At 46.1% G+C, this 24,205-nt stretch overlaps 8 protein-coding genes across 8 annotated transcripts; 5 read left to right on the top strand and 3 right to left on the bottom strand.

Annotated features, from left to right (window-relative positions):
* Positions 1 to 26: 26 nt before the first annotated feature.
* GGI43DRAFT_431842 (uncharacterized protein) lies at positions 27 to 1,364 on the top strand (the record flags this gene model as incomplete). Its single annotated transcript, XM_083209470.1, has 1 exon — positions 27 to 1,364. The coding sequence occupies exon 1, from the start codon at positions 87 to 89 to the stop codon at positions 1,362 to 1,364; it is 1,278 nt and encodes a 425-aa protein (XP_083055498.1). The 5' UTR covers positions 27 to 86.
* Positions 1,365 to 5,019: 3,655 nt separating this feature from the next.
* On the top strand, positions 5,020 to 5,919 carry GGI43DRAFT_426372 (uncharacterized protein; the record flags this gene model as incomplete). Its single annotated transcript, XM_083208638.1, has 1 exon — positions 5,020 to 5,919. One exon carries the CDS (start codon positions 5,020 to 5,022, stop codon positions 5,917 to 5,919), a length of 900 nt encoding a protein of 299 aa, XP_083055497.1.
* Positions 5,920 to 6,114: 195 nt separating this feature from the next.
* On the bottom strand, positions 6,115 to 7,668 carry GGI43DRAFT_431839 (betaine aldehyde dehydrogenase BetB; the record flags this gene model as incomplete). The annotated part of the gene is made up of 2 exons (XM_083209469.1): positions 7,042 to 7,668; positions 6,115 to 6,999 (listed from the first exon to the last, which is right to left on the bottom strand). The coding sequence occupies exons 1-2, from the start codon at positions 7,594 to 7,596 to the stop codon at positions 6,115 to 6,117; spliced, it is 1,440 nt and encodes a 479-aa protein (XP_083055496.1). The 5' UTR covers positions 7,597 to 7,668.
* Positions 7,669 to 7,978: 310 nt separating this feature from the next.
* On the top strand, positions 7,979 to 10,537 carry GGI43DRAFT_276219 (cytochrome P450). Its single transcript, XM_083201157.1, has 5 exons — positions 7,979 to 8,291; positions 8,376 to 8,832; positions 8,893 to 9,083; positions 9,146 to 9,586; positions 9,681 to 10,537. The coding sequence occupies exons 1-5, from the start codon at positions 8,202 to 8,204 to the stop codon at positions 10,011 to 10,013; spliced, it is 1,512 nt and encodes a 503-aa protein (XP_083055495.1). The 5' UTR covers positions 7,979 to 8,201; the 3' UTR covers positions 10,014 to 10,537.
* A 1,678-nt stretch (positions 10,538 to 12,215) lies between these two features.
* On the top strand, positions 12,216 to 14,327 carry GGI43DRAFT_431833 (uncharacterized protein; the record flags this gene model as incomplete). The annotated part of the gene is made up of 4 exons (XM_083209468.1): positions 12,216 to 12,229; positions 12,293 to 12,730; positions 12,806 to 13,050; positions 13,134 to 14,327. 4 exons carry the CDS (start codon positions 12,216 to 12,218, stop codon positions 14,084 to 14,086), a joined length of 1,650 nt encoding a protein of 549 aa, XP_083055494.1. The 3' UTR covers positions 14,087 to 14,327.
* Positions 14,328 to 16,144: 1,817 nt separating this feature from the next.
* GGI43DRAFT_426369 (zinc-dependent alcohol dehydrogenase family protein) lies at positions 16,145 to 17,230 on the bottom strand (the record flags this gene model as incomplete). Its single annotated transcript, XM_083208637.1, has 3 exons — positions 16,145 to 16,791; positions 16,825 to 17,017; positions 17,072 to 17,230. 3 exons carry the CDS (start codon positions 17,228 to 17,230, stop codon positions 16,145 to 16,147), a joined length of 999 nt encoding a protein of 332 aa, XP_083055493.1.
* A 3,544-nt stretch (positions 17,231 to 20,774) lies between these two features.
* GGI43DRAFT_426368 (uncharacterized protein) lies at positions 20,775 to 21,866 on the top strand (the record flags this gene model as incomplete). The annotated part of the gene is made up of 4 exons (XM_083208636.1): positions 20,775 to 21,170; positions 21,234 to 21,381; positions 21,449 to 21,710; positions 21,785 to 21,866. The coding sequence occupies 4 exons, from the start codon at positions 20,775 to 20,777 to the stop codon at positions 21,864 to 21,866; spliced, it is 888 nt and encodes a 295-aa protein (XP_083055492.1).
* Positions 21,867 to 22,282: 416 nt separating this feature from the next.
* GGI43DRAFT_426367 (uncharacterized protein) lies at positions 22,283 to 23,189 on the bottom strand (the record flags this gene model as incomplete). The annotated part of the gene is made up of 2 exons (XM_083208635.1): positions 22,283 to 22,524; positions 22,589 to 23,189. 2 exons carry the CDS (start codon positions 23,187 to 23,189, stop codon positions 22,283 to 22,285), a joined length of 843 nt encoding a protein of 280 aa, XP_083055491.1.
* Between the last annotated feature and the right edge of the window lie 1,016 nt (positions 23,190 to 24,205).

Here is a 24,205-nt window from a genome sequence, read left to right as displayed (position 1 = left end):
TCACTTGTTAGACAGTCATGCTCTCAGACAGCCTGTATCATGGCTATGAGGTGACCAGGCAAGTCAGGCTCGAATCCTAAAATACTATGGTCACCGGCGGCAAAGTAGCCATGTCACTGCAAGAGTTGCCGATCGAGCTTGTTACCAAAATCCTTACGCGTGTTGCCGACATTGCGACACTAGATAGTCTCATCCGAGCATGGCCCGCTGCGTATCGCGTATTCGAGTCCAGCGCTGCCGATATCACCGAAGCTGTCTTGTCTTCTGGTTACGTATGCGGGCATATCCGAGTCATTTTTCGTATCATTGCCTTACTGAGATCTGGAACCCTCCCAATCTCTAACTTGGCCGATTTTCGACGACGGGTTATTGTCGATGCTATGAGATACGTATCTCGCGTGCGCAGCTCGCCCAGTGGATTCGCCCCAGCCTTTTTGGCCAGGGAGACACTACCGGTAGTAATACGCAGTCTTTTAGCGACATATCGGCAGGTCATGTTGGCTTCGCTTGGCTGTCTCACCTACTATCTTGACCGGTTCAAAACTCTCAAGCCAGAGCATCCTATTGATAGGAAGATCAAAAATCCTGCATGGAGCCAGGATATCCCGACTTGGCAATCGAGGCCTCAAGGAAGGAAATTTAACGTACGGAACGTCGGCCCCCCATCTTGGACAGAGGAGCAGCGCGTCAACCGGGCTTTCTGGCGTCTGCAGCTTCTCTACGATCTCAAAAGAGCCGCATCAAGAGGTTTATTAGACTGGCCAGACGATAGCAAGGCTGCACTTTGTGACATTGTTGCAGTCAGTCGTCCAATCGGGGAGTCTGCGCATTTCTGGCTTCGGAACCGCCGCTACGTGTACCAAACCTGGGCTGGCTCTTCAGACTTTTACCATGCTTGGGTGCATAATGTTCCATATGCGGGATATAATCCGTGCCCCCCCGAGTACGAAGAGCTGATATCTGTTGTTGATTATGTTCGAACTGTTCATGGCCAGGAAGCCTCTGACCGGCTAGTTAAAGGTGAAGTGTGCCTAGCAGAGTTACAAGGACCTGTAGAGATATATCGAGAATGGTCGCTAGCCAAGCCCGGCGTAAAGGACTGGAAAACACTCATTGATCCATCTGTGGGCGTCAAACGCTATTATTACGGGCAACATGGGAGGTCAATACTGGGTATGGTTGACTTTGACACTTTTGGGCGCTATGGTTTTGCGTTTTGGTCGTGGGAGCGCATGTTTGCGTATGGTCTTGCCAAAAGGAGCGAGTCTGAATATGAAGACTACCAAGTCACTTATGCTTGGGAAAGCATCCTTAGTCCTGAGGAAGTTGCGAGGGCGGAATGGGAAATAGGGAACAAGACATAGAAGACATGCTTGCCCTATCCCATTATTCTATTGTAAATTGTACTACAGCTTTATGTAGAATAATACGATGTCGAAGGCCGAGTTGAGGATGTAAAGTCTCCTTACGGAATGTTCACCACGTCTCATAATGTTCGAGCCCGTACTGAAGGTGTCGAATCTCCATATGGAATGTTCACGGCATCTCACGATATCAATGATCAAGAGAAAAAGGCAAAATAATTGGAACTAGAATCCCTCAACACGATCTTCCATCTACACGTCAAATTGTATATTTTCAACTCACTGTTCTCGAGCATCAAGTCTCGAGAATTCCAAGACCGAAACATGCATAACTATAACGGTTACAATGTGTGTCCTGAGGCTCTAGAGTAGCTTCTACACACAGAGGACCATCAAAGGTTTTACAATGGGGTTGAAAGTGATCCTCATAATACAATCAAATATGGTGCGCGGGGATTTCTATCTTCTCACTGCCCCAAACGGTAAGTATTTCAAATATCTCTTATTTCCCGCTATTAGATGTTCATGCAGCAGCTAAATTTTAACATTGCGTCTTGCGAGTCAGATCCCGTTTACTACCTCCATCATGCAGCGTTGGATAAGCTCTGGTGGCGATGGCAGCAGAAGAGATTTCTAATAAGGACGCAAAAATTTTCCGGTCCTTTGTCAAAGGCACGACAATGGAGGCAACGCTGAATAATATCCTGCCGATGCTTGGCTACGTTGATTTTGTCCATGTCAGTGACATAATTGATACTCAGGCAGGCTTCTTATGTTATCGCTACTAATTTGAGGCAACATTTCTCGTCTTAATTCTTAAAGACTATCCAGAGATGGACTAACTACTAACAATTTTGCTGGAAGTCCTTGTAATGAATTTAATTTTTATTTTTCGCTATTGAAGAATAAACTCAGACCCAATATTCTTCATAGCTAGGGTCCAATCAATGTTCAAACCCTCGCCAGTGTCGACTGCTCTCCAGCATTCCTTTGTGTTCTCAAATATCTCCAGGGAGGTGAGCAGCGATAGCTTCCAACTCACTTAAGCCAGCTCCAAGGGCTGCAAAGAACTTGCCCTCCTCGCCCTGTGCCAGACAGCCTGCTAAGCAGAACGGCCAGCGCACATATGAAAGCATCGTCAGAGAAGGCAGGCCTTCGAAGATCCGTATAGTCCCGAACTTGATGGGAAGTATCAGGCACTTCACGGTGTGTCCCTGATGCGACAACACTTAGAAATATCAGCGCGGCATTTACAAACAATTTGGTGATTTGGGCTTCAAGGTGCTGTAGACCTTGCTCGCAACACCCCTGGCACCGCGAGATAGAGAGCATCCAGGCAGCTTTTGGGCAACTCGCCAGCACTCCTCCAGATTTCTTTTAATGTTGCTAGCTCAACCGACTAACACGAACACACTGAGGCGACCCAATTCTTCAGTTTCCCTTTTCCAAACATCCAACTCGGCGATCTTGAGGATGTTCGTCGCGACCCATTCTCGACATGCTACTGTCCTGGCTGGACTACCCATTATGAATAAATGTGATAGGCATGATGGCCAATCAGCTAGCAAGAGTGCCTCTCTCAAAGAAGAGCACCACAACGCATTGCACCATTTTAAGGATCGGGCTATGAAGCGAAGTGCCACAGTATTAGTGGAATCGAGATTGGGGCTGGCTTCTGATAGCGATACATCCACAGAATCCGCTAAACCTAGCCCATACGCGCTCAAGCTCAGAGTGGCGTAGTAGCATAGGTTGCTTTTCGAAATCAGCACATATTGCCACCTACGGTCGTCCTTTGGTGACGTAAAGGAGTGCTACAAGCATTTCATATTTTCGAAGTAGTGAAACAAGAGATTGGCCTCATTCAACGTAGGCTGCGTTTCTCTTGTCGATTGTCTGCACATGTCAACCAACCCAAACCCGGGCCGTGATTCAAATGGAACTGGTACTCCTAATGGTCTCTGTTGAGCAACACATAAGACAGATAGAAGTTCTTCTGTTGTGGGTAGCTGCGGAAAAAATGCCAAGTCCGTATCTGACATGTCTGCAAAGGGGAGCGATGTACCTGCTGGAGCCTGCTAAGTCGGAAAGTCAAAAGGCTTAGCCCTTAGTTCGCAAGCTGACCCCATCCCGTAAACTTGTACTGTGCTGAATACATGCTCCTCCGGCGTATGACTCCAGTGTCCTGTGATGTGGCACGGATAATACCTCTATCGTCAAGTCATCGTTATGAGACTCATTGCTATGAGACGCCGCAGAAGAATCCCCACACAGTGAATTCCGTCTTCCATAAGAATCAGCCAGCCGCTGTTGCGTGGCTAGACCCTTGGCACGAATTGCTTGCTTAGTCCGTTCCACCCGCCGCTTCTCTCGATAGCCCCCATCCATCCAAGAAGGAAGTTCAGCATAGCCATCGCAAGTAATCATTGCACCTATCACATGTCGGTTTCGTCTCGTCGCACTTCTTTCGACGACGTCTACACGTTCAACATCCGGTTGGGCTCCGAAGCCTACCTTCAGCAGGTCTTATTGCCATAAGAGCGTATGTGTATGCTATCCGTATGCAACAATAGGATGAGGCAAAGAGAAAGGTAGACAAATCTAGTTGACCTGGCCTACAATTGCATCGAGAGGAGTTGGTCCGTCGACACTCCATCGAAGAGCCTTCTCTCACCTAGGGAAGTAACGGCAGGGATCAAGCCCGCAGAGCTTTCAACTACAAAGCCAACAACATGTATCAGAGCTAACAATGACCAGAGCCAACAAAATGAAAATGCCGGGCTGATAGCTAGGCTCTTGTAGGTCCACTATCACATATGGGACTATGTCTCCATACTCCTCTGTGGAGTTTGGGGAACCTAAGACGGTTCCACAGCAGAGTATGTGTCAGTCTAAGTCATTGAGCCTGGAAATCTACACTAGAGAATGAGGCGGAGTAAGAATTCCAATAAAATTCCAGGTGAATAAACAGGTCCAAAGTGCTAAGTATTATTTCCAACAAGTGGTATATGGTTACTCAACTCACGATATTTTAGCTACTATGTAAATATATATATTCTTTTTAATTAATAGTACCAATATATATTGAGTACAATATTAATTAGACCCCTACTCCTGCATCTTCTGCTATAGTTCGAGAGTAAATATTATATAGAGTAAACAGGCACTCTGCCTTATAGTTATACACCTACGGATAAGGGGCTACTGCAAAAGCAGGTAATAGTAGCTAAACCTCGGTATATATCGCTTGTCCCACTCCGCTAGTTCCACTCTATTTTTTCGCTAAAGATTTACCGTTGCGAAGTCTGCCGACGTAAGTTATAACTGTTAGAAACATGAGGCCGACGGGAACGGATGTTCGGGTTGTTCATTACGCCGATTCTTCGATTGCCCATCCACAAAGGTATGGTTTATTATCAGTGATATATTTCATATGCATCTCATGTATCTGCAAACTGTCTATAAATACTTGTCACATGCGAGTACTACACCATGTATTTAAATCCGTTCCCTTAGGTGTACCAACGCCGTTCTTCTAAAGTGCCCCAAGCAACATTGTCAATACTCTTAGTATCAGCCCCCTTTTATGTGTGTCTATCTGCTTCGAACGAGACGTCATATTCTAATCTACCTGTCTAGGGTTACTGTTATTACGATGTCTTCAACAATCCAAGTTGAGTTCGGGGGCCACAAGATAGATGTACCCAAAGGTGGTTACTATGATCGTTACCGTATGAACCCGATTTTGGATGAGGTAGCGCGCGATCCTACTGTCGGACCTGATATTGAATTCTTCCGAAAGATCCCAAAGAAGCTGGTTAACTCAAGAGTTGGTGAGACGTTCGCCCCCAACTTCTATTATCGGACAAGGAGCATCCAACTCGTCTTTCTGGCGCCCCTTGGGTCCTTGAAACCTAAGCTTCCATCGCCCTTGGAACCAATTTCACCGTTTCCAGGTTACGGCTTGGTTGCGTTGACATTCTACTCATACCTCGTCTGCGATAATGACCCTTATAATGAGGTGTCTCTTGCCATTATCGTTCGTCAGCCGGGCCGAAATAGTTTTAGTATGACGCAAATGATCACTTCCATATGGAACCGGACCTTTTATGGATACGTGTTGGCTCTACCAGTCGATACCGAGATTGCTCGAGTTCGAGGTATAACCTTGTATCAGCTCCCCAAGTGGCTCACGAAAATCAACCTGGAGATGGACGACTATCAAATCAAGGCTGACATCAGTGGAACAGATGGAGGCACGGATTTGATGATCCACGTGCCCCTTCCGACACTGAGAACTATACCGTCGCAATCTTTCATCGGGATCAACCGTGCAATCAATAAGATTGATGGAAAATGGCACCAGGTGACTGTGCAGATGAATCCACTTCTAGCAGCGCAGTGTTTATTACCCAGGCACGTCAGCCTCTCCCGAGGGGAGGGTCCGTTGAGTAAGCTCCTAGATGAACTACAAGTGTCGACTATATTACGCATGGATGTTGTCAAAGATGCGCAGATGGTTTTAAACATGCCTACGCCACTGGAAGATTTTTAATAATATTTAATCGGGATTGCTGGAATGTTAGGTTTAATAGCAAAGTTCGAGTTTATATTATTTAAAAGCCTGCTACTATTTTTATGTTATAAACTAAGTTTTTCTTTCTGAGATGACAAGTAAGAAAATCATGGTTTCGTTGTGAAAAAAAAACCAAAAAGCAGTTCGTGGTATTATATTTGTCTTATAGTAGAACTATTGTAAGCTCATGTGGACCGCCTTAATCTGCGTCATGTCATAAAGCTCGTGCAAACTGTGCTCGCGACCCATACCTGACTGTTTATACCCACCAAACGGAAGCCCTAAGAAATGCGTCGCGCTGGTGTTGATCCAGCAATAGCCCGCCTCCATCTTCTTGACAGCCTTCTGCGCCGTGGCAGTGTTGGTGGTGTAGATGGAGCCTGTCAAGCCATATTCCACCGAGTTGACCTCCTTCCACATTGTTTCTTCGTCGCTCCACTTGAGAACACCCATGACCGGCCCAAAAATCTCTTCCTGGGCGATGCGCATGCTCTGTTTGACATTGGTAAAGACTGTGGGAGACCAGAAGCAGCCCTTGGATAGCTCTCTACTTAAACTCGGCGGCCCTCCCCCGGTGGCCAGCTTGGCCCCCTCGGCCTTTCCGATGTCGACGTACTTCTTTACTCTCTCTATAGCTTTAGTATCTACAAGAGCACCCATGGTTGTTTCGGGTTTCAGAGGGTTGCCAGGTTTGTGTTCGGTATTGATCTTTTCGATGACCTGTTTGACTACCTCATCGTGAATCGACTCGTGGAGAAAGACGCGAGAAGTCGAAGAGCATGACTGTCCACACCAGTACCAATTCATGCCTTTCACAATACCGTTGACCAGCTTTGGAATGTCAGAGTCTGGATAGGCAATTAGAGCGTTCTTGCCACCCAGTTCTAATATGGTGAGTTTGAGCGTGTCAGCGGCGCTGTGGGAGATGGCTCGCCCCACGGGCACGCTACCGACAAGAGTGACCTTTTTGACAATGTGATGACTTGACAGGACCTCGCCGCTCTCTCGGCCTCCCGCAAGTACATTGACAACGCCAGGTGGGAAAAGATCACCAATGACCTCCATCAGTCGGAAGGCGGACAGCGGTGCCTACTCCGAGACCTTGATGATAACCGTGTTACCCATAACCAGTGGTGTCACCATTTTGATAGCCATGCCTAAGAAGGGATGATTGTACGGTATGATGCGCGCCACCACTCCCAGAGGTTCCCGGATCGTGTAATGGAACATGTCGTCCGTCAGGCGATTGGTCTCCCCTGTTACAGCCGGAGCTAGACCGGCGAACAGGTCAAAGTTCATGGCGGAGTACTCGACCTCGGCCCGCATTATGGAGATGGGACTGCCCATGTTCCAAGCATCCAACGTAGCAAACTCCTCGGCATGGTCACGCACAGCCTGCGCCACCTTGCGCACGATGTTGCACCGTTCCAGCGTTGAAACAGCGCGCCAGCTTTCAAAGGCCTTGTCGGCAGCTTCCAGAGCGGAAATGGTGTCTTCTTTTCCGGCAAAGGCGACTTTGGTGATTGCCTTGCCATTTATGGGGCTCATAATTTCTTGGTAAAAGCCATCCCTGGGGTTATGGAACGAACCATTGAAGTACAGCCCCGGATTTTTGGGGAGATACTGCGGAGCACTAAAGTCGTCGATCTGCGTCATGGTTCAGATGATATTGACTCAAAAAAGCAAAATGGGTTGGTTTAAAGTATGATACAGCAGTGATGACTTTCCAAGTTTCAGACACCACAGACGGTACATGTTCATGGCGAGCAAATAGTGTGCTGGCCATGCCTCTGTCGCAAGCAATATAAAGAAATCAAGCTTCACCGATAGGATAAATCCGATATTGATTCCCATGCGCCGAAGTGGCCACTATGGTTAACTCAAAGCCGGTTCCCGAACCGAGATGATTATCTTCGGCTGGCTAGTAGGGTTCGGAAACGGGCCGTTCACTTTCTTTGCACGGGCGCAGCCAATCGAGAGCGAGGGATACGCCTGAGCCGATTTGGCTTCGGCTTGTCGGAGTTAGTCATCTCGATACGTCATCTTATTAGTCAAGGGGTCGGTCTGCTTCTAAGTCGATGAACAATTTTTTGTTGTACCTGTAGATATCTATGGCGTCGTAGGGAGGCTTAAAAAGGATAAAAGTAAATGCATTCAATCGTTTGCAGTTAGAGCATATTGATAAATATCCTCAATTTTTACCTCGTTGATAGACACAGCTCTCATTCTTCATCATTCCTACGCCCAGCGTGACAAAAGAAATGGATTCTCCTTCTGCGGAGGTGCTTGAAATCAACTGGCCCTGGACCTTGACTTATCTGATTGGGTCGGGACTGCTCCTTGTAGGGATTGTAAGTATGTGATGGAGAAGCCCTCTTCTCCATCGGGAATGCCACTATTAGCTGTTGATAGCCTGCAAGCTGACCCATTAACAGTACAGGCATTTCACGGATCCGCTGAGGAATGTCCCCGGCCCGTTCATAGCCAAATTTACTGGAGCATGGATGTTGCATATCGACCTGTTTGGGCAGCGAAGCAACATCATCCACAATCTCCACAAGAAATATGGTCCGGCCGTTCGCGTGAGTCCGTCCGAAGTCTGCTTCGCTTCGCCCGCGGCGCTCAAAGAAATCTACGGAGCGCATTCCAAGTACCCCAAGGCACCTGTATACGACTCCCTAGGTTTTAAAAGCACGTTTACTACCCGTAACCGAGATGAGTACCGGGTTATGAAGAAACGCATTGGTCCGAGCTTCAGCCCAGCTGCCGTGGCTGAGATTGAACCTACTGTGCATCGACGGCTTGAATTACTGGTAAAATGCTTTGACAAGCGTCTTAATGAGACTCTGGATGTTTTGCCTTGGTTTCGTATGCTGGCGCTTGGAGTTGTTGGTAGGTTCATCTACTCATCTGAGCTATGACAGCGTTGAAGTTAATTTTGGTTGAATGTAGGAGAGAGTTTTGTCGATGACAGCTTTAGTGGATTGGAAAAAGAAGAGCTACCTGAGCTTTTGAATCACATTGACGAGGTTTTCCCTGTTCTTTGGACTAAATGGATGTTTCCCGCGACGACGAATATACTGCAATATGTCCCCGTAAAATCTATTCAAAATTTTCTCGTTAGCGCATCACGTTTCAAAAAGGTAAATGGCTCTCCAAATAGTACAAGTTTTCCTCTCAGCGTGTCTAACTCGACTCTTAACAGTATTGTGGTGGAGCGTACGAGACATATCTGGCATCCCATGATCCTTCAGAGCACCATGACCTAATCGCAAGAATAGTCACTGAGAAGAGACTTCTCCAAAAGAACAACGAGGATATCCCGCGTCATCTAACAGATACCGGCATCGTAGAGGAACTCACCAATTTGATATTTGCCGGAACAGACACAACCAGCACCACCCTTGCATATCTGTTCTGGGAGCTATCCCATCAACCAAAGTGGCAAGTTCGGCTTCGTGAGGAGATTCAGCAAGCTATTGGACTGGATTGTGAGAGCTTCTCGTATAATGAAATCTCTCAACTTCCCGTCCTTGATGCAGTGATCTCGGAGATCCTCCGACTTCGCCCAGCTGGTCCGGCCGGACTGCTCCGACTGACCCCAGAAGACGGAGCAGTGATTGATGGAGTAGCTATTCCTGCTTACGTATGTTATCAACTTTCGGGTTTACTCGGAGCAGCTGAGCTCAGTCTCTTCGTCTGGGCGATTTGCGCAGATAATGATGCTGATGGACTCGCAGACTACTATATCGTGCCAAGCATTGACCTCACAACGCGAGCCGACAATTTTTCCAGACCCTGATCACTTCAATCCACAGCGATGGATCGATGGGGAGAAGCATGGCACAGAAGATCAAATGCGAGACCAGCTACTCGTCTTTGGCAAAGGCACCAGGGCCTGTCTTGGACGGCGCATTGCGACTATGGAGCTCAAATCTACCTTGGCGATTCTGACAAGGAGATACAATTTTGAGATTGGAAGCGCGACGACAGATGATGACATGGAGATGACAGATCATTTTGTACTTATTCCTAAAGGCGGCAGGTGTTTGCTACGACTTACAATGGCATAGGACTTCAAAAGGTGGAAGGGCCTGAAGAGGACAGTGGGGTCGTTAGCTTGAAAATGCCGCTCAATACAGTTCCTCATAGCTGAGGTCGAAAACTGTGGCGGTTTATAGAGTTGTGACATCAGAGGATGCAACATCTTATTTATCAAGACTCTGTCATCTCTGTGATTGCAGGTGAGTTTCTTAGCTCTGTTGGGGTCGTCAACTACGAGCCCTCTCCGCCTTGCACACAAGACTTGAGACACTTGATCAGGACCGTCTCGGCATTATTTCGTGAATAGAGATCATCCCCTTCCTGCATCTGTTACCGTTGCCTTAGTACAATTGATCGCTATGATCTTGTTGCCGTGAAAAGCACTGAAGCCTGCAGTATGGGCATTACCCCAGGTCGTCAACTCTGATTGGGCGGTCCGACTCGCTCGGTCATGTCCCCCGGTTTGTGTCCGAACCAATCGGTATTGTGCAGCACAAGCCAGGACCAACTGAATCACTGGGTAAGGTAACCGTAAGAGGTGCGCAACAGTGAAAGGAAACACCGCCGGTGATTTTTTACCCCCTTGGTGCGCAAATTGAGCTGGAAGATATCAGACTATGGAACTTCATCCGTGAATGGCTGTATATGAGCTGTTTAGTCGTTCCTTGATACTTCGCTTGCCCACAGCAATCCACGTCTTCTTAGACACAACCTCCTGTGTAGCTTCGCTGTTCACCTTTGACAGCCGTGTTTAGCAAGTCATGGAAGCTTGAGGATCGAGCGGGTGGATCAAGCTGTTGGTCTCGTGGCTGACTCGATTGCAAGACGCAGAAACGATCTAGGCGATGCCCTCAGTTAGACTCACTAGCCGCTGTGAGGAAGCTGAGATTCTACATAGAAATCTAGTGAGAGTCGCGTTCTTTGACTTACCCCATTCTAATGCAATCATAAATAGGAAGCTAGGGCGTAGTTGAAGACTTACGAAGCAGAAGGTTACTGGAGATTTACTATAACGCAACATGCTTTACTGTAGCAGATGATCATAGTGGACATGGAAGCCAATATGCGTCATGTAGTCTAGTGACTCACCTTCGTTAACCGACATACATTTAGTCCATCTTCTCTATTGACTCGGGTCAAATGTGTCGCCGTTCCAAGTGCAAGCCTTCGAGCGCCAAGATGCTGGCTAGCCCTCCCCCACACAGCCAGACGCACTACGGACGGTAATAAACAAGGGCAGTGTGGCAGTGTGGGGTTGCAGCTTGACCGGAAACACGCTGCTCCATGCAACTGCACTTCAAGAGCCGAGTTCAATCCAGGGATCTGACGATTCATCAACAGTCGCTGGAATAACTGTTAATCCTCTATCATCCGACTTTATTTCACGGCGTCTTATTTTTAGGGATTGGTAGATCATGGGCCCTCAACGGCTGGAGCCTGTCGGGCGCCATCCTATGCTTGCTCCGCGTCTGCTTGCTCCTAGGACCCCGCGTTCAGGATCCACCACCGCATTTGATGCAGGTCAGAATAACACCCAAAGAATAGAGGAGAACGAGGTTGCCAGAACAGCTGCTGCGCGACCAGCAAAGCGCACGCGCGTAGCATGTCGTCGATGTCGGCGGTCCAAGGTTGTTCATCTACCCTCTAACCTACTCAACGAGCCTTGTGCGCGCACCTCGAGGGGTGAGAATATTGGGGCTGACTTCCTGATACATAGTTGAGATGCGAGGCCTCCTCCGGAAGCAGTCAATCATGTCAGCGTTGCGCCGACTTAGATCAGCCCTGTGTCTTTGACGAGAGATTCAAGCGCGCCAGCAAAAAGATGTAACACTTCACCCCCGTCCTGTGTGCGCTGCATTGCACTTTGACGAATTTGCTTTCCGCAGCGCTAACCGCGCACTTGAATACCCTCAGGGATATCGTCGCCCAAGTTGATCTGCTTAAAACATTCGATGGCGTGTCTGCAAGAGACTCTAGTCCTCCGTCTGCCGCGTCGACAGCATCCACGTCATCTACGCGAATGGGTGCATCAACGGTTCCTGAACCAGCCGAGGCCCAACAGCTGCCGGAGAGCAATCATAGCCCTAAATTGGTCTCCGCACACTCGCTCTTTGAACGCAGGGCCACCAGTGGCGACATGTCTCTATCAAACCTCCCAACCATCGAACTCACAGAGAGCCTCCGTGGCGCGGCACATTGAGTCAGTCAAGCTAAATCCCGATCAAATTGACATGTATTTTAACATGTAAGGCTCTTGAACTCACCCTTTTCATGTTGAAGTGAGCGGATGAGCTGACATACATCTTAGATACTACTCTTACTACCACACTGCCTTGCCTATGCTTCCGCCCTCCGTATCGCCAGACGCAGTCTACAAGGCTTCTCCCGTGCTCTTCTGGACCATAATTGTGACAGCCGCTCGTCACGATTGCACAGACTTCTCTCTCCTACCTACCCTTCTGCCAGCCGTCAAGGGACTACTTTGGACAACTATAGCCGCCGCCCCTCACGCGCTGCCATCACTACAAGCCATGACCTTGCTTTGTCTCTGGACCTTTCCCGTCTCTACCATGCCGGAAGACATCACCTATGTCCTGGCAGGCTTACTGAAGTCTGGGGCCATACATGTCGGGCTTCACAGGCCAGAGATCCTTGAGCTGTACTCTCGGAACCGGGCTCCGCTCGGCAAGGCGGAGCTATTACAGGCTGTCAGAGCTTGGTGCTGCACTTACTTAGCTGTTGAAGGGTAAGAAATTTGCTTCGACCTGATCTTGGTCTTGCCCTATGCTCGTGCGGGCTGACGAGTTGGTGACGTATACAGTGCATCCTTGGGCAACGGCCACCTCCCCGTCCTTGCACACGACCGTACTATACAGAAGGTCGCTTCCGAAGCGAATCCGTACGAGCTGCCTGAGCCATTATATATTGGCATTATCACGCAGCTCTTCTTGGACAAGGTCCATATGGCTTTTGGCAGTCTGGAAGACTCTTATAAAGTCTCAATGCTCAGTATCTTCGAGCCAGATCTCCGAGAATTAGAGGTCAAGATGGCGGCATACCAATCTCGTTAGTGTTTCCCAGACTCACGTTGCCATTTTCCTATTCCTGCGACTCAAAAGTCTTGTTTGTGTCAAGGCTAAGTAGAGCAGACCGAGCCTCAATTTACTATTCCGCGGTCAACTTCCAATATAAGGCCTACGCACTCTTCGACGATGAGGATTCCGATGTGCGTAAATTGGCTGTTCTGAGAGCGTTCAACGCGGCTTTAGGCTACGTCGATGCTCTCCGACAAGGAGACGAAGGTGACGTCCCGATGCGATATCTGCCATTTCCAATTCTGAGGATGTGCTTCACCGCCGCCATTTTTATCTCCAAGGTTCTACATTCCAGTTATGGTGGGTTTGTCAACCAAGATCTCGCAAAAGCAGCCTTTGCCACCTGCATATTCGTACACAAGCAGTGCTCGGTCGAGGACAACGACATGGACGGCCGAGTCACGACTGTCCTGCCCCAGCTATGGGGCATACATAAGGACCTCTTCAAAACGTCTCCTGCCATGCCACCGCGCCTTTCGCTGCGGTCGCGCTCATTCTTCAGCATCGCACATGATGGGCTGTGGCAATGGAGGGCCGTGTATGCAGGCAAACCGAGCAATGGGGCGCCTAGTATTCCACCACCCCTCATCTCATCTATCTCCATAGAATTGGCGAGCCCAGCTGCGACTGTGGACCAAGCCGAGCCATTCCTGTCTACGAATCCGATATGTTCGAGTCACCCTGGTCATAGTGTAGCGCCAACACAAACTGTAAATGTTTCCGGTCAAAGTCACACTTTGAATGGGGGCAACGACCAGCAGCAGCAGCAGCAATCAGTACAGGAACCAACTCCGTTCAGGTTCACCGTCAGTGATAAAGCCCACGACCCGTGTACTTCCGCATGCGATCCGAATGACACTTTTGCAGGCATAGGCCTTGTTGATCAGTATGCAATGCCACTCGATTTGCTATTTTCAAGCGATGCTATGGAACCAGCCCCTTCTTTAGGACGAGATTTAGACTTTGCTGAGCTATTGATCATAGATCAAGAAGTTACCACACTGTGAAATCTACATGCTTGCCCTCGACGGATATTATGCCGTAGCATGCCGATAGAGCACGGCGCATGGTGGCACATTTTGACTCAAGTACTTTGAGTCTGCCTACGCAAGTTTAGCTTCAAGTCGCGAGCTTGGCCCGAATGCGCGATTTCAGGGTGCTGCTTTATCATCGGTAATCAGTCATTTGTCTTCAGACGAGTCACAACTATGACAGAGTGAGTGGGTAATCAACGGACTTCGTATAGAAGAGAGATGGCCAGATGCAGACTTCGTCCAATCATGAATGTATGTAATACCGTCGTGTCATCCCAGCGCTCACATTTCCAGCGAGAGTTCAAAGATGCGAATAAGTAATTGGCAAAGTTGATGCTGTCTTGCAACAGCAAGTCCACCTAAGGTTGAGCAAGTGGTCCTCGGATGAACGATGCCCATCGTGTGGGATTTGGCAGACAATCGAAGCATCGTTGCATGCTCCGCCCGCGTTTTCCATGTTCCAGACAGATGTGTTTCTACTGCATGGCGTCTCTCTGGTGGGAATTGTCTCTTTGCTTCTGCGTCTGGGATCACGTTGATTTACGTGCCTAAGTTTATTCACCATGAATTCCTCTCTGTTGCTTATGGTGGAATTGATGAACCCGGCTTTGCTACCTTCTCATGTAAGCCAACACTCAGCTTCAACTTCAAGGTCGGGTCAAAAACTGTCAATCTTGCGCCAATCCAGTGGCTCTGTCCTGGATTTCGATATTTCACCCAATTTAGATCCAGACTAAAAATAACAAATTTGATTCACAGGTGGTCAATATCAGTTCTGAGGTCATGAACAGAGCACGTATCACCGGTGGGTTTCGATCAGCGGAGGCGCAGATGACCAAGCTGCCATTGGTCGGAAATTATGGGAAGGCTACTATTCCGGCCCTTAAAACAAAGAATACATCGATTTTGCTCCGACTACTCATATAGTTTATTATAACAATCAAAATTTCTAGAGTATACTTTCTGCTACAATTAGTTGTATAGAACGAAGGTAGAGGATTATCAAGTCTAGGGATATACTGTACTTGCAATGCAAAAAAAAAAGACATACAATATGTGCGCTCTGACCTCTCCACTGAGTCAGGCCTATTAGCGAGTCCTAGGCCTCTTTTTTGGGGGGGACGCTTATTGATAGCTTTATTGCTCCTCCTTGGAAAATGGATCGTTGCCGCCCCCTACTCCTTATTGAACTAGGACATTCAAATATCGACTTGGAATTAGATATAGGGAAAAGTTATCCAGCACCCCATTTCTGTTATCCAGCACCCTAAAAATAAAAGTAAAATTTTATATTTTAAATTAAAATATAACTAAGTAAGTATAAAAATATATAAAATATATTATATAAAAGCTAAAATATAATTTTTTTAAAAAATAATTTTTTTAATTTTTTATATTTATTATTTATAATATAAATTACAATTTTAATAATTTATTAAAAATATTAATAAAATTATAAGGGATTTTTTTAAAAAGATTTTTTTAATATATTATAATATTTTATAAGTTATATATTTTAAATAAACTTTTTTATAATTTATTATTTAAATATTTATTTAAAATTTTAAAAATTAAATATTTATATATAAATTTATATTTTTTTAATTTTATATAAAATATATTTATAAATTTTAAATAATTTTAAATATATTAATATTTTTATTTAAAATATTAATATATAAAATTAAAAAAAAAAAAATTTTTAAAATTTTTTATATAATATTTATTTTTTAAATAATTTTTAAATTTATATTTATTATTTATTTTAAAATTTATTTTTAAATTTAAAATAATATTAATTTAATATATAATATATTTTATATATAATATATAGTAAATAATATAATTATAATGTTTTTTTTTTTTATTTTTTATATTAATTTAATAAGAATATTTATTATTGATTTTTTTAGGGGTGCTGGATAATAGAAATGGGGTGCTGGATAACTTTTCCCTAGATATATCACCTCTCGATTTAGAACACACTTGTATATTGCAATCAGATGCCCGCCAAACTGAAAAATTTTGCACCTAATCTTGTACAACCTTTATAACGACCTTGCCTGCCATCTTTCCAGATTCCGCATGTTGCAGCGCCTCTCTGGCTTGCTCAAAGGACCAATTTGTCTTGTCTACCACCGGCTGGAGACGGCAAGCACTAATAGCACGATTCATGCACTCAAATTGTTCACGACTCCCTACTGCGACGCGTCGTAGCTCGCCAAGGATGAGTCGCAAATCAAATGTTGACCCTCCAGAACCCTCCGAGCCTCCTATGACAATGATTTCGCCCCCAACTCTCAGGGCCGCCGCGCTCTGAGCCCCTGCCCCAGACATTTCTAGCAAGAAGTCGACCCCACGTCCGTCTGTCGCGGCCTTAGCTTGTTCTCCCCAATCCGTGTCTCGATAGCTAAGTACAATGCTTGCGCCAACCTGCCTAAGAAGTGTTTCGCGCTCGCTGCGCAATTCGCCCGTAGTTGCAATGACTGTCGCGCCAGCGGCATTCGCAAATTGAATCGCAAATAAGCTTACTCCTCCACTGCCCTGTGTCAGAACAACATCGCCAGGTTTCACACTTTTACGGCCGCAAAACAGTGAATTCCAGGCCGTGACAGCGGCGCATGGGAGTGTGCTTGCTTCAATGAAGCTGAGATGTGAAGGGATTATGACAAGCTCATCTTCGGAGAACACGGCGTATTAACGCAACACACCGTCCGAATGCGCACCAACTTGAGAGGCTTCAGCAACCGAGGTGAGTTCTCCTTTCAGCCACTTTCTGTGGAATGTTGCAGCTATACGCGATCCCAATCTCACGCGACTGACGGCTCCGCCAACGGCGAGAACAGACCCAGCACAGTCAGAGGTAGGAACAATACCAGGTTTGTAGCCCCACATATAAGTGTTCTGTGAATTCATCAGCTTGGAATTTGTTGCATACAAGGCAAGAGAGATAAGTACATTCAATATTTGATGATCTCGTGCATTCAAAGAAACCGCATGGATCTTGACGAGAACGTCGTGGGCGCCCAAAGGCGGGAGCGGGACATCGTGCCTCAATATGAGACCCTGTTCCTGTTCGATGACCCATTGACTTGTGGTTGACGGAAGTCCAGACATATGTATACAATGGACTTCTCAATTTTCTGGATAATTATTCGCTTACTTCTCATCTCTTTGCATTGTCTTGGACTGACTGGGCTCATTCTTATACTAATTTGCTCACAGCTGGAATACGAATTGATACGGCACCCAACTACATGCATTTGGAAGATGCTTGAACTATGTGGGTACTTGGCATGACTTTGCGCCGCTCGGATATTTCTGAGTGGTTTCGGGAAACGCCTCGCAAGCCACGGGCCGAAGGGTTGACGCGGGGCCTGCCTTAGAGTAGCGACTACGTTGGAATAAATTGCTTTAAGATAGAGTTCTACACAAAGGATGAATTAGAGAAGCTTATGCTCAGCCCGTAGCGTGACATCCGAACTGTAAGACTAGGATATAGATGGTATTAGGTCTTTTTTTTCCACGATCTTGTGGACAGTCGAGTGAATGTTGTAGAACCGGATTAAGTAAAATTCATCCGAGTAGCTAGGGTTAAACACATAAGGCCGCACATTGACTTATTCTCACATATCCTTTGGGAACTATTCCTGGTATGTTCTGCTCTCGGTTCTACGGACTCTCGAAGTATTAGGGTAGGTGTTAATGCCGATTTCACTAATAAGAGTGGCCTAACTAGGGCAATGCAAGGCAGCTTAGCATGTCGATTCTTATTGGCTACTCATACAACATCCGAGTGCTGTCGGCTCCTTGGATTAGTGGTCCGATCCAATCGGCGTAGAGCACAGACAACCAAACTAGCCAATGAAATCCTTGCTTTTGCTTCGTTGATGTATGGGCCATCGTGGCCAGATTAAATTCCATACATTGGAAGTGTTTGTCTTAGAACCCTGCACGATGCAAATGTGCTGACGACTCCAAATCAATTTTCACCACGTTTCATATTTTGCGGCTTTTGCTCGGCATGAGACCGATAATCTTGTCCTGCAGCCGTCCAAAATGCTAAAATGAGGAAGATAAAAAAAAAAAAAAAAAAGCGGATGAAAGTGTTGCGGGTATAAAAGTAACTTGAAGCCAATTCTGCATACTAAAGTTTTAGTAATATAGAGGATTTCTCAGGAATAATTGTAAACGATGGTATTACGTTTATATCGGTAAAGATGTTAAGAGAGTCTATAGGTTATTAATTAAATTGTACTAATGTAATTCCCAACAGCCATGTCTCGCTCAAAACATTATGTGATAGTACCTATTATAAGTCAATTCTAATCGCAGTAATTTAGTGAAACGTTTTCTTAGATGCCCCAGAGTCTCTACTGTTGGATGCGAAGAAAGATAGACTCTAGTCAATATCAGAGCTGGTATGAGTTGTCCCAAAGGAAGCCGCTGCTGCCTCCTACAGCATCGTTTGTTGAAGAATCATGGGACGCAATGTCTCGTGGACGACATCATTTTCTAGAAGAGGACAGGGGAGCACGTACAGCGCAGCGGAACAGCATTCATTGTGGGCATCGGGCAGGAGTCATTAGACGAGCTGGCGATTGGTAAGGCAGGCTCTGAGAACGCTGTACTAGAGGAGGTTGATGAAGTGGCCGGAGCGGAGTGGAAAATATACGATTTCTACAAGAGGTATTTGCGACAATAGGTTGCTGTGGTCATATAGTAAAAGTAGCTGTCTCATAGCTTCAAGCGTTGAAAATGGAACCAAGGATACAGCCTGCTGACTTTCGACCCAGTAAGACATCCCTTGACTTGCCTATATCATGCACAATGCATCAATAGTATCGTGTTACTTGTCTTCAACCTGGAGCTGTGGGTTTTACAACGTCCTGAAACATTATCAGCTGCATTGCAGATGTCCCAGGCGGCTCCGGAGGCACAATACTTCTCGTATTCTTCAAGTCGATGCTATTTGCATCGACCTGCACAATAATCTCAAAAAGGTAGAACAAATTCCGCTCATGGCCGATATCTATCGGCGTGGCGAGCGAACTGTCATCTGGCTAGGTGAACTGACCTACAAGACAGCTTGTGTATTTGAAATGCTGGCGACCATGACTGAGCATACAGACACAGTACCGAAAGAGACTGGGTTGAGAATTCATCCAGACAATTGGAAAATATTGAAAATGAAAATGAAGAAGAAGAAACCCACCGAAATTAAGGCTAGTGACATCGGGTTCAGCAACTTACTTACTTGGCCATTTCGGATACTCTCTATTCACGCAAGGATCTCTGTCTGTGGGCACCCTTGGTTTAAGCGCATATGGAGTGTTCAAGCGATCGCTATTTCGACACAAGCTACCATGGTATGCGGCCGGTGTTTAATTGACCAGGATACGGTAGAAAAGGCGTTTGGGACGTCTAATCTCTGGGGCTAATGGGAGAACGCCAAATACCCATACAGATGCGGGCTAGCATGCTGGGCAATGCATAGGGAATTCAGTTATTAATAAGCTTAGATTATTTCATACGCTTTCACCAATTAAGTAATCGCCAATTGCCAATTCCATGATTTCTATTGTATTTAACAGGCTATAGATAGAAACAGCAGCTGCTATTCTTCTATTACATGGCATTGGTGGAAAAGATTAGTTGAAAGGGCCGATACCCCTGCTAGCACTTCTCAATATCATCAGCTATTACCCGAACAGGAAGGTTGCCAACCCAGCTCTTTTGACTACTGGTATTACCATGAACGCCAAGCAGTCAATAATAATGCCGGAAAACCTGTACGGGGACACTAATAGAGCCGTCTTTCGGCTTGGGCCGGTGCAGTCTGCTTACTTGTTCGGATGTGCAGGCCATTTCATCCGACTTGGACGAAAGACAGCTCCCGACCAATATTTCTGAACGCCCATTCTGTTTGTAGTTGTTATTTCCATAATACGCCTATGCCTATGATTCAATCTATGTTTATTATGCTTACTGTAATAACCGCAAAGTTTTAGCTGGATTTTACCAGACCTACGCGCGCGTTGACCCAATGTGCAAGAATCGCGAGACTTCTCACCAACGGCATGACAGATTAAGGTGTCGAGATAACCTACAGTACTTGCGTTGTTACATTCGCTTCGGCGTCAATCATTGGCCGTGGCGCAAAAACTGTAAGCATCTTAAATCTTAATTAGTAAAGCGCAGGGATATATTCTGCGAAATCTGGACTCTGACAATAGCTTCTCTGTGCACTCCCTGTCGGTTGAACTGTAAGAAGTAAGCAGAACAGCCTCAAATCAACATCTGATATTCTAAACAATTAATAGAGTCGGTAAAAATGGGAAGTAGGCCAACGCGAGCCTAGTTGTGTGGCTTAGAAACTTGTGGATCAAATAGGAAGTTGAAATAATAACCAAATTTAAGGCTTATGAGTCTTGAAGAATCTAGAATGTCGTAAATATGTATTTAAAGAGCTGAGATCTTGATTCTCAGGGAAATCCCCTTCAGTATTCCATTCAGTCTCAATAACAGAATCTCAACCTCTATCTATTTAGCATACCATCCATCTCAGTTACCATGTTGAAGGTAATAGTTCCATTGTACCTCAAAGCCAGCGTCAGCTAACAGAGTGAAGTTTTCTGTCTCCCTACTTGCCGGTGCGGCCATGGTTGCTGCTTTCCCTCCTTCCATCATCAAGGCGCCTACTGAGCCCGTTCCTGACACCGTGGACTTCTCCGTCCCCCAAGGAAACTGGATGCCCTCTCGCACTAGTCCTGATGTTCCTTCTGCTGCTAATGTCAAGCTTGCTGCCCGTGCCACTGGCGAGAAGGTCAGCAACAGCAACATTGCCAGATTTGACAACTCCAACATTCAGGACGGTGTTGGCGATGGTGTCGATAGCTACACGCTGTACCTTGGCAGCGGAAGCACTTCTGCTGGCTGGCCCGACAAGAGCCGTTGGGTTTCTTTTGAGAACATGTTCAATAACTACAAGCCTCAGATGTTCGCTGCTTGTGGTAATCAGGATGGTCGTATTCCTAATACGGATGGCCCTGAAGTAGTAGGTTTCTCTTCAATCAATACTGCCGTAGCTATCTTGCTCACCCGATATGAAATCAAATAGGGAGCTATCTGGGACGGTATACAAATGACATCAGCGGCAACCGGTGTCGATCACCGTTTCGTGCTCGCCATTTTGATGCAGGAATCTCACGGCTGTGTCCGTGTTAACACAACATCCGGTGGCGTTAGGAACCCAGGTTTGATGCAGGGTGAGTAATCACAGCCTCTTAGATAATTTTAAATATCTGGAGCAAAGGAACACTAACAGTCGCAAAGACCACAATGGCGTAGGCAGCTGCAATGACAACCACACCGTGCAAAAGCCTTGCCCGTCTGCCACCATCTACCAGATGATCCGAGAGGGAACCGCTGGTACCTCATCCGGCGACGGCTTGGCCAATTGCATCAACCAGTCTGGCCACGGCGATGTCTCCGATTTCTACCGCGGCGCTCGTATCTACAATTCTGGATCCATCTCTTCAACTGGAAATCTTCAAAGTAACATTGCCACTCACTGCTACGCCTCTGACATCGCAAAGTAAGCCCTATTTTTCATACTTCTTACACAACTCAAATCAGAACTTCTGGATGCTAATAATTATGCTACAATAGCCGACTGACTGGTTGGGTCAATGCGCAATCACGCTGTACCTGTGATAGTAACCCTGGCAGCTGCGGCGTTGTCACTAACTAATTCGACAATACCTTGAGCCAATACGAAACAAAAGTTCAACCGCTAAACTGAGGTCTAAAACCATTAAGTTGATCAGTTGGATATTCATTTCTAAGTACATACACTTTGGGCTTGTCAAAGGCCATCACCAGGTACCCGTATATAAACTCGCAATGTACATATAATATTGGGGTTACTATATATAAGATTTGGGATGTAGAATATATATACTGGATAATAAAAAGATCTGACATATATCTGAAGATTTGTTCGTGTGTGGTTTAACAAAATAGATATAACTGCTCATCTTTAATAGCAGTTAAGTCTGGGTTATCCCGTCACAACCCAAATACTGAAAAGAGAAAAGGTCACCGTCTCCAGCCAGGTGCAACCCAAAAGTATTTTAAACACTTAAGGGCATATTGAAGAGTTATATCTTAGCATGATACTGGATTTGTGCAACCAGTGAGCCACTGAGCCACTTTATTGGCATAGCAGTTTGCGTTTAAAGATCCGCCTACGTTGGGCGAATACTCCCCTTGGTTGTACCACTCGGACGCAAGGTAAAAGACCTGTGCGTCCGTGGCACCCACAGCCTCGGCAGCGTTGATAAGAAAGCTGAGACCGACTCCATTATCGGTACCCACCGCACCCTCTCGAATCATGTTACTGATTGTGTCTATAGCGATGTTGTTAGTCTGAGACAACGGCCAGAACTAAGGGTTTTTAAAGGTTACACGTACCTGCTGGACATGGGTTGACCACACCACAAGTCTCGCCGTACTCATTGCTCACGCCGTTGTAAGTATCGCAGTTGCAGGTGTAGTATCCATCGTAGTCTTGCAAAAGGCCAGGGTTCCAAATTCCGGTCGATGGGCCACCCGTAGTGGGGACTCGGACGCAGCCGGATGACTCCGTCAGGATTTCGGCCAAAATGTAGCGATGGTCGATGTTGTATTGGTTGGCGATGTCGTTGATGCCGTTCTCTAGGTCGGTCATCTCGTCGTCGGAGAGATTGGGAACGCCGTACTGGCTACATGAGTTCTGAATGCTATTGTAGTTGACTTGCCAGATGTAGTTGAACGAGACCCATTGGCTAATGGTTGGCCAGCCATCGTTGGCGCTGCCGTCGCCGTAGTAGGCACGGCATCCAAGACCGCCGTTGGCGTTCTCGTTGTCATTGATTCCATATACTGCGGCAGTGCCAGTAACGGCTGTATCAGTGGCTCGGGAAGGAAGTCCTTTGACAGTTCGGGAGCCAGTAGGAACGGGAATATTGCGATTGATACCACCAGCAGCAACAAGCGATGCGCCAGCTAGGAGCAGTGCGAATTTGGTCGCCATGTTATGGAACTTGGGGAAAGAATAATACACAGGTTGACTTTTACAAACTGTTGATGAGTATCTGTTAGAGGTTACAACAGCAGGTAACCAAGAGGATATTTATATGCGGCTTCGAAAAGCCTTCATCGTCATCCACTTACAATATTGGGAGTCAATCTATTCACTCGTCACAACGCGGAACTTCGGCACACTAAGTTGGTGATACATAATATCATCTATTCCAAAAAGACAAAGGGTAATTACAATCTTACAGGGCGCCCGCCCGTGTTGCGAATGACTAGGGAATTGAAAGTCTTGAGAAAGGAAGTTGCAAATCATGAATATAAATGAGGTTCCAATAACGCGGAAATTCGGCACGCCGATATAGAAATATAGAATATTATGTATTCTAGGAGGTTAAAGTCTTATGATAGTTTTATAAAGCGCCCGCTTATGCCGCAAAAATAACTGGGGAATTTAAATGTTGTGTAAATGAAGTTTGCAATAATGAATATAAATGAGGTGCCGACAACCGCTGTTTGCAAACTAGACGATATTATGATAGTGATCTTTGTGGGGCAGAAGACGAATAGAGTCACGTAGAAAGGGTGGGCTGACAAGGATTAGAATTAGTTGTATCCCACTATATACCTGCCTTCCATAACTGGTATTCCGATATCTAGAACAAGAAAAGTCTTGGACATACTTGGTCTAAAGAAGATGCTCTAGACCCGAGCCGAGGAATAATCAACGGCAATGCGGCCTCTTGATTAGCGCTAGCAATACCATGCATTACCTACTTCCAGCACATGCTCAGAGCATCGGTCAATCTCAACTTCCCAATTAAGCCTTAAACGCTAGCATTTTTACACCCGCTAAGCGCCTCAGTCAGCAGCTCCTCATTGCGTCCAAGTGCCCTCGGTGCAGGCTCTACCCTTAACCTTGTGACAGGAGCATTGTGTACCTAACATAATCAACTTCAACAACAATACATTTACAACACACCTGAATTGGCTAATTTTCGCAAAAATGTTCAA

This window comes from Trichoderma evansii, assembly GCF_050947405.1.
Source record: "Trichoderma evansii strain SZMC 28006 chromosome Unknown GGI43scaffold_35, whole genome shotgun sequence".
In the NCBI taxonomy this organism is placed as follows: domain Eukaryota; kingdom Fungi; phylum Ascomycota; class Sordariomycetes; order Hypocreales; family Hypocreaceae; genus Trichoderma; species Trichoderma evansii.
Note: the sequence above shows the minus strand (reverse complement) of the source record. Positions and strands in the feature narration are given on the sequence as shown.

Coding starts and splice junctions, on each gene's coding strand:
- GGI43DRAFT_276219 (XM_083201157.1), top strand. CDS start 8,202: ATGGATTCTCCTTCTGCGGAGGTGCTTGAAATCAACTGGCCCTGGACC. Junction 8,292..8,375: donor GACTGCTCCTTGTAGGGATT/GTAAGTATGTGA, acceptor ACCCATTAACAG/TACAGGCATTTCACGGATCC. Junction 8,833..8,892: donor GCTGGCGCTTGGAGTTGTTG/GTAGGTTCATCT, acceptor GGTTGAATGTAG/GAGAGAGTTTTGTCGATGAC.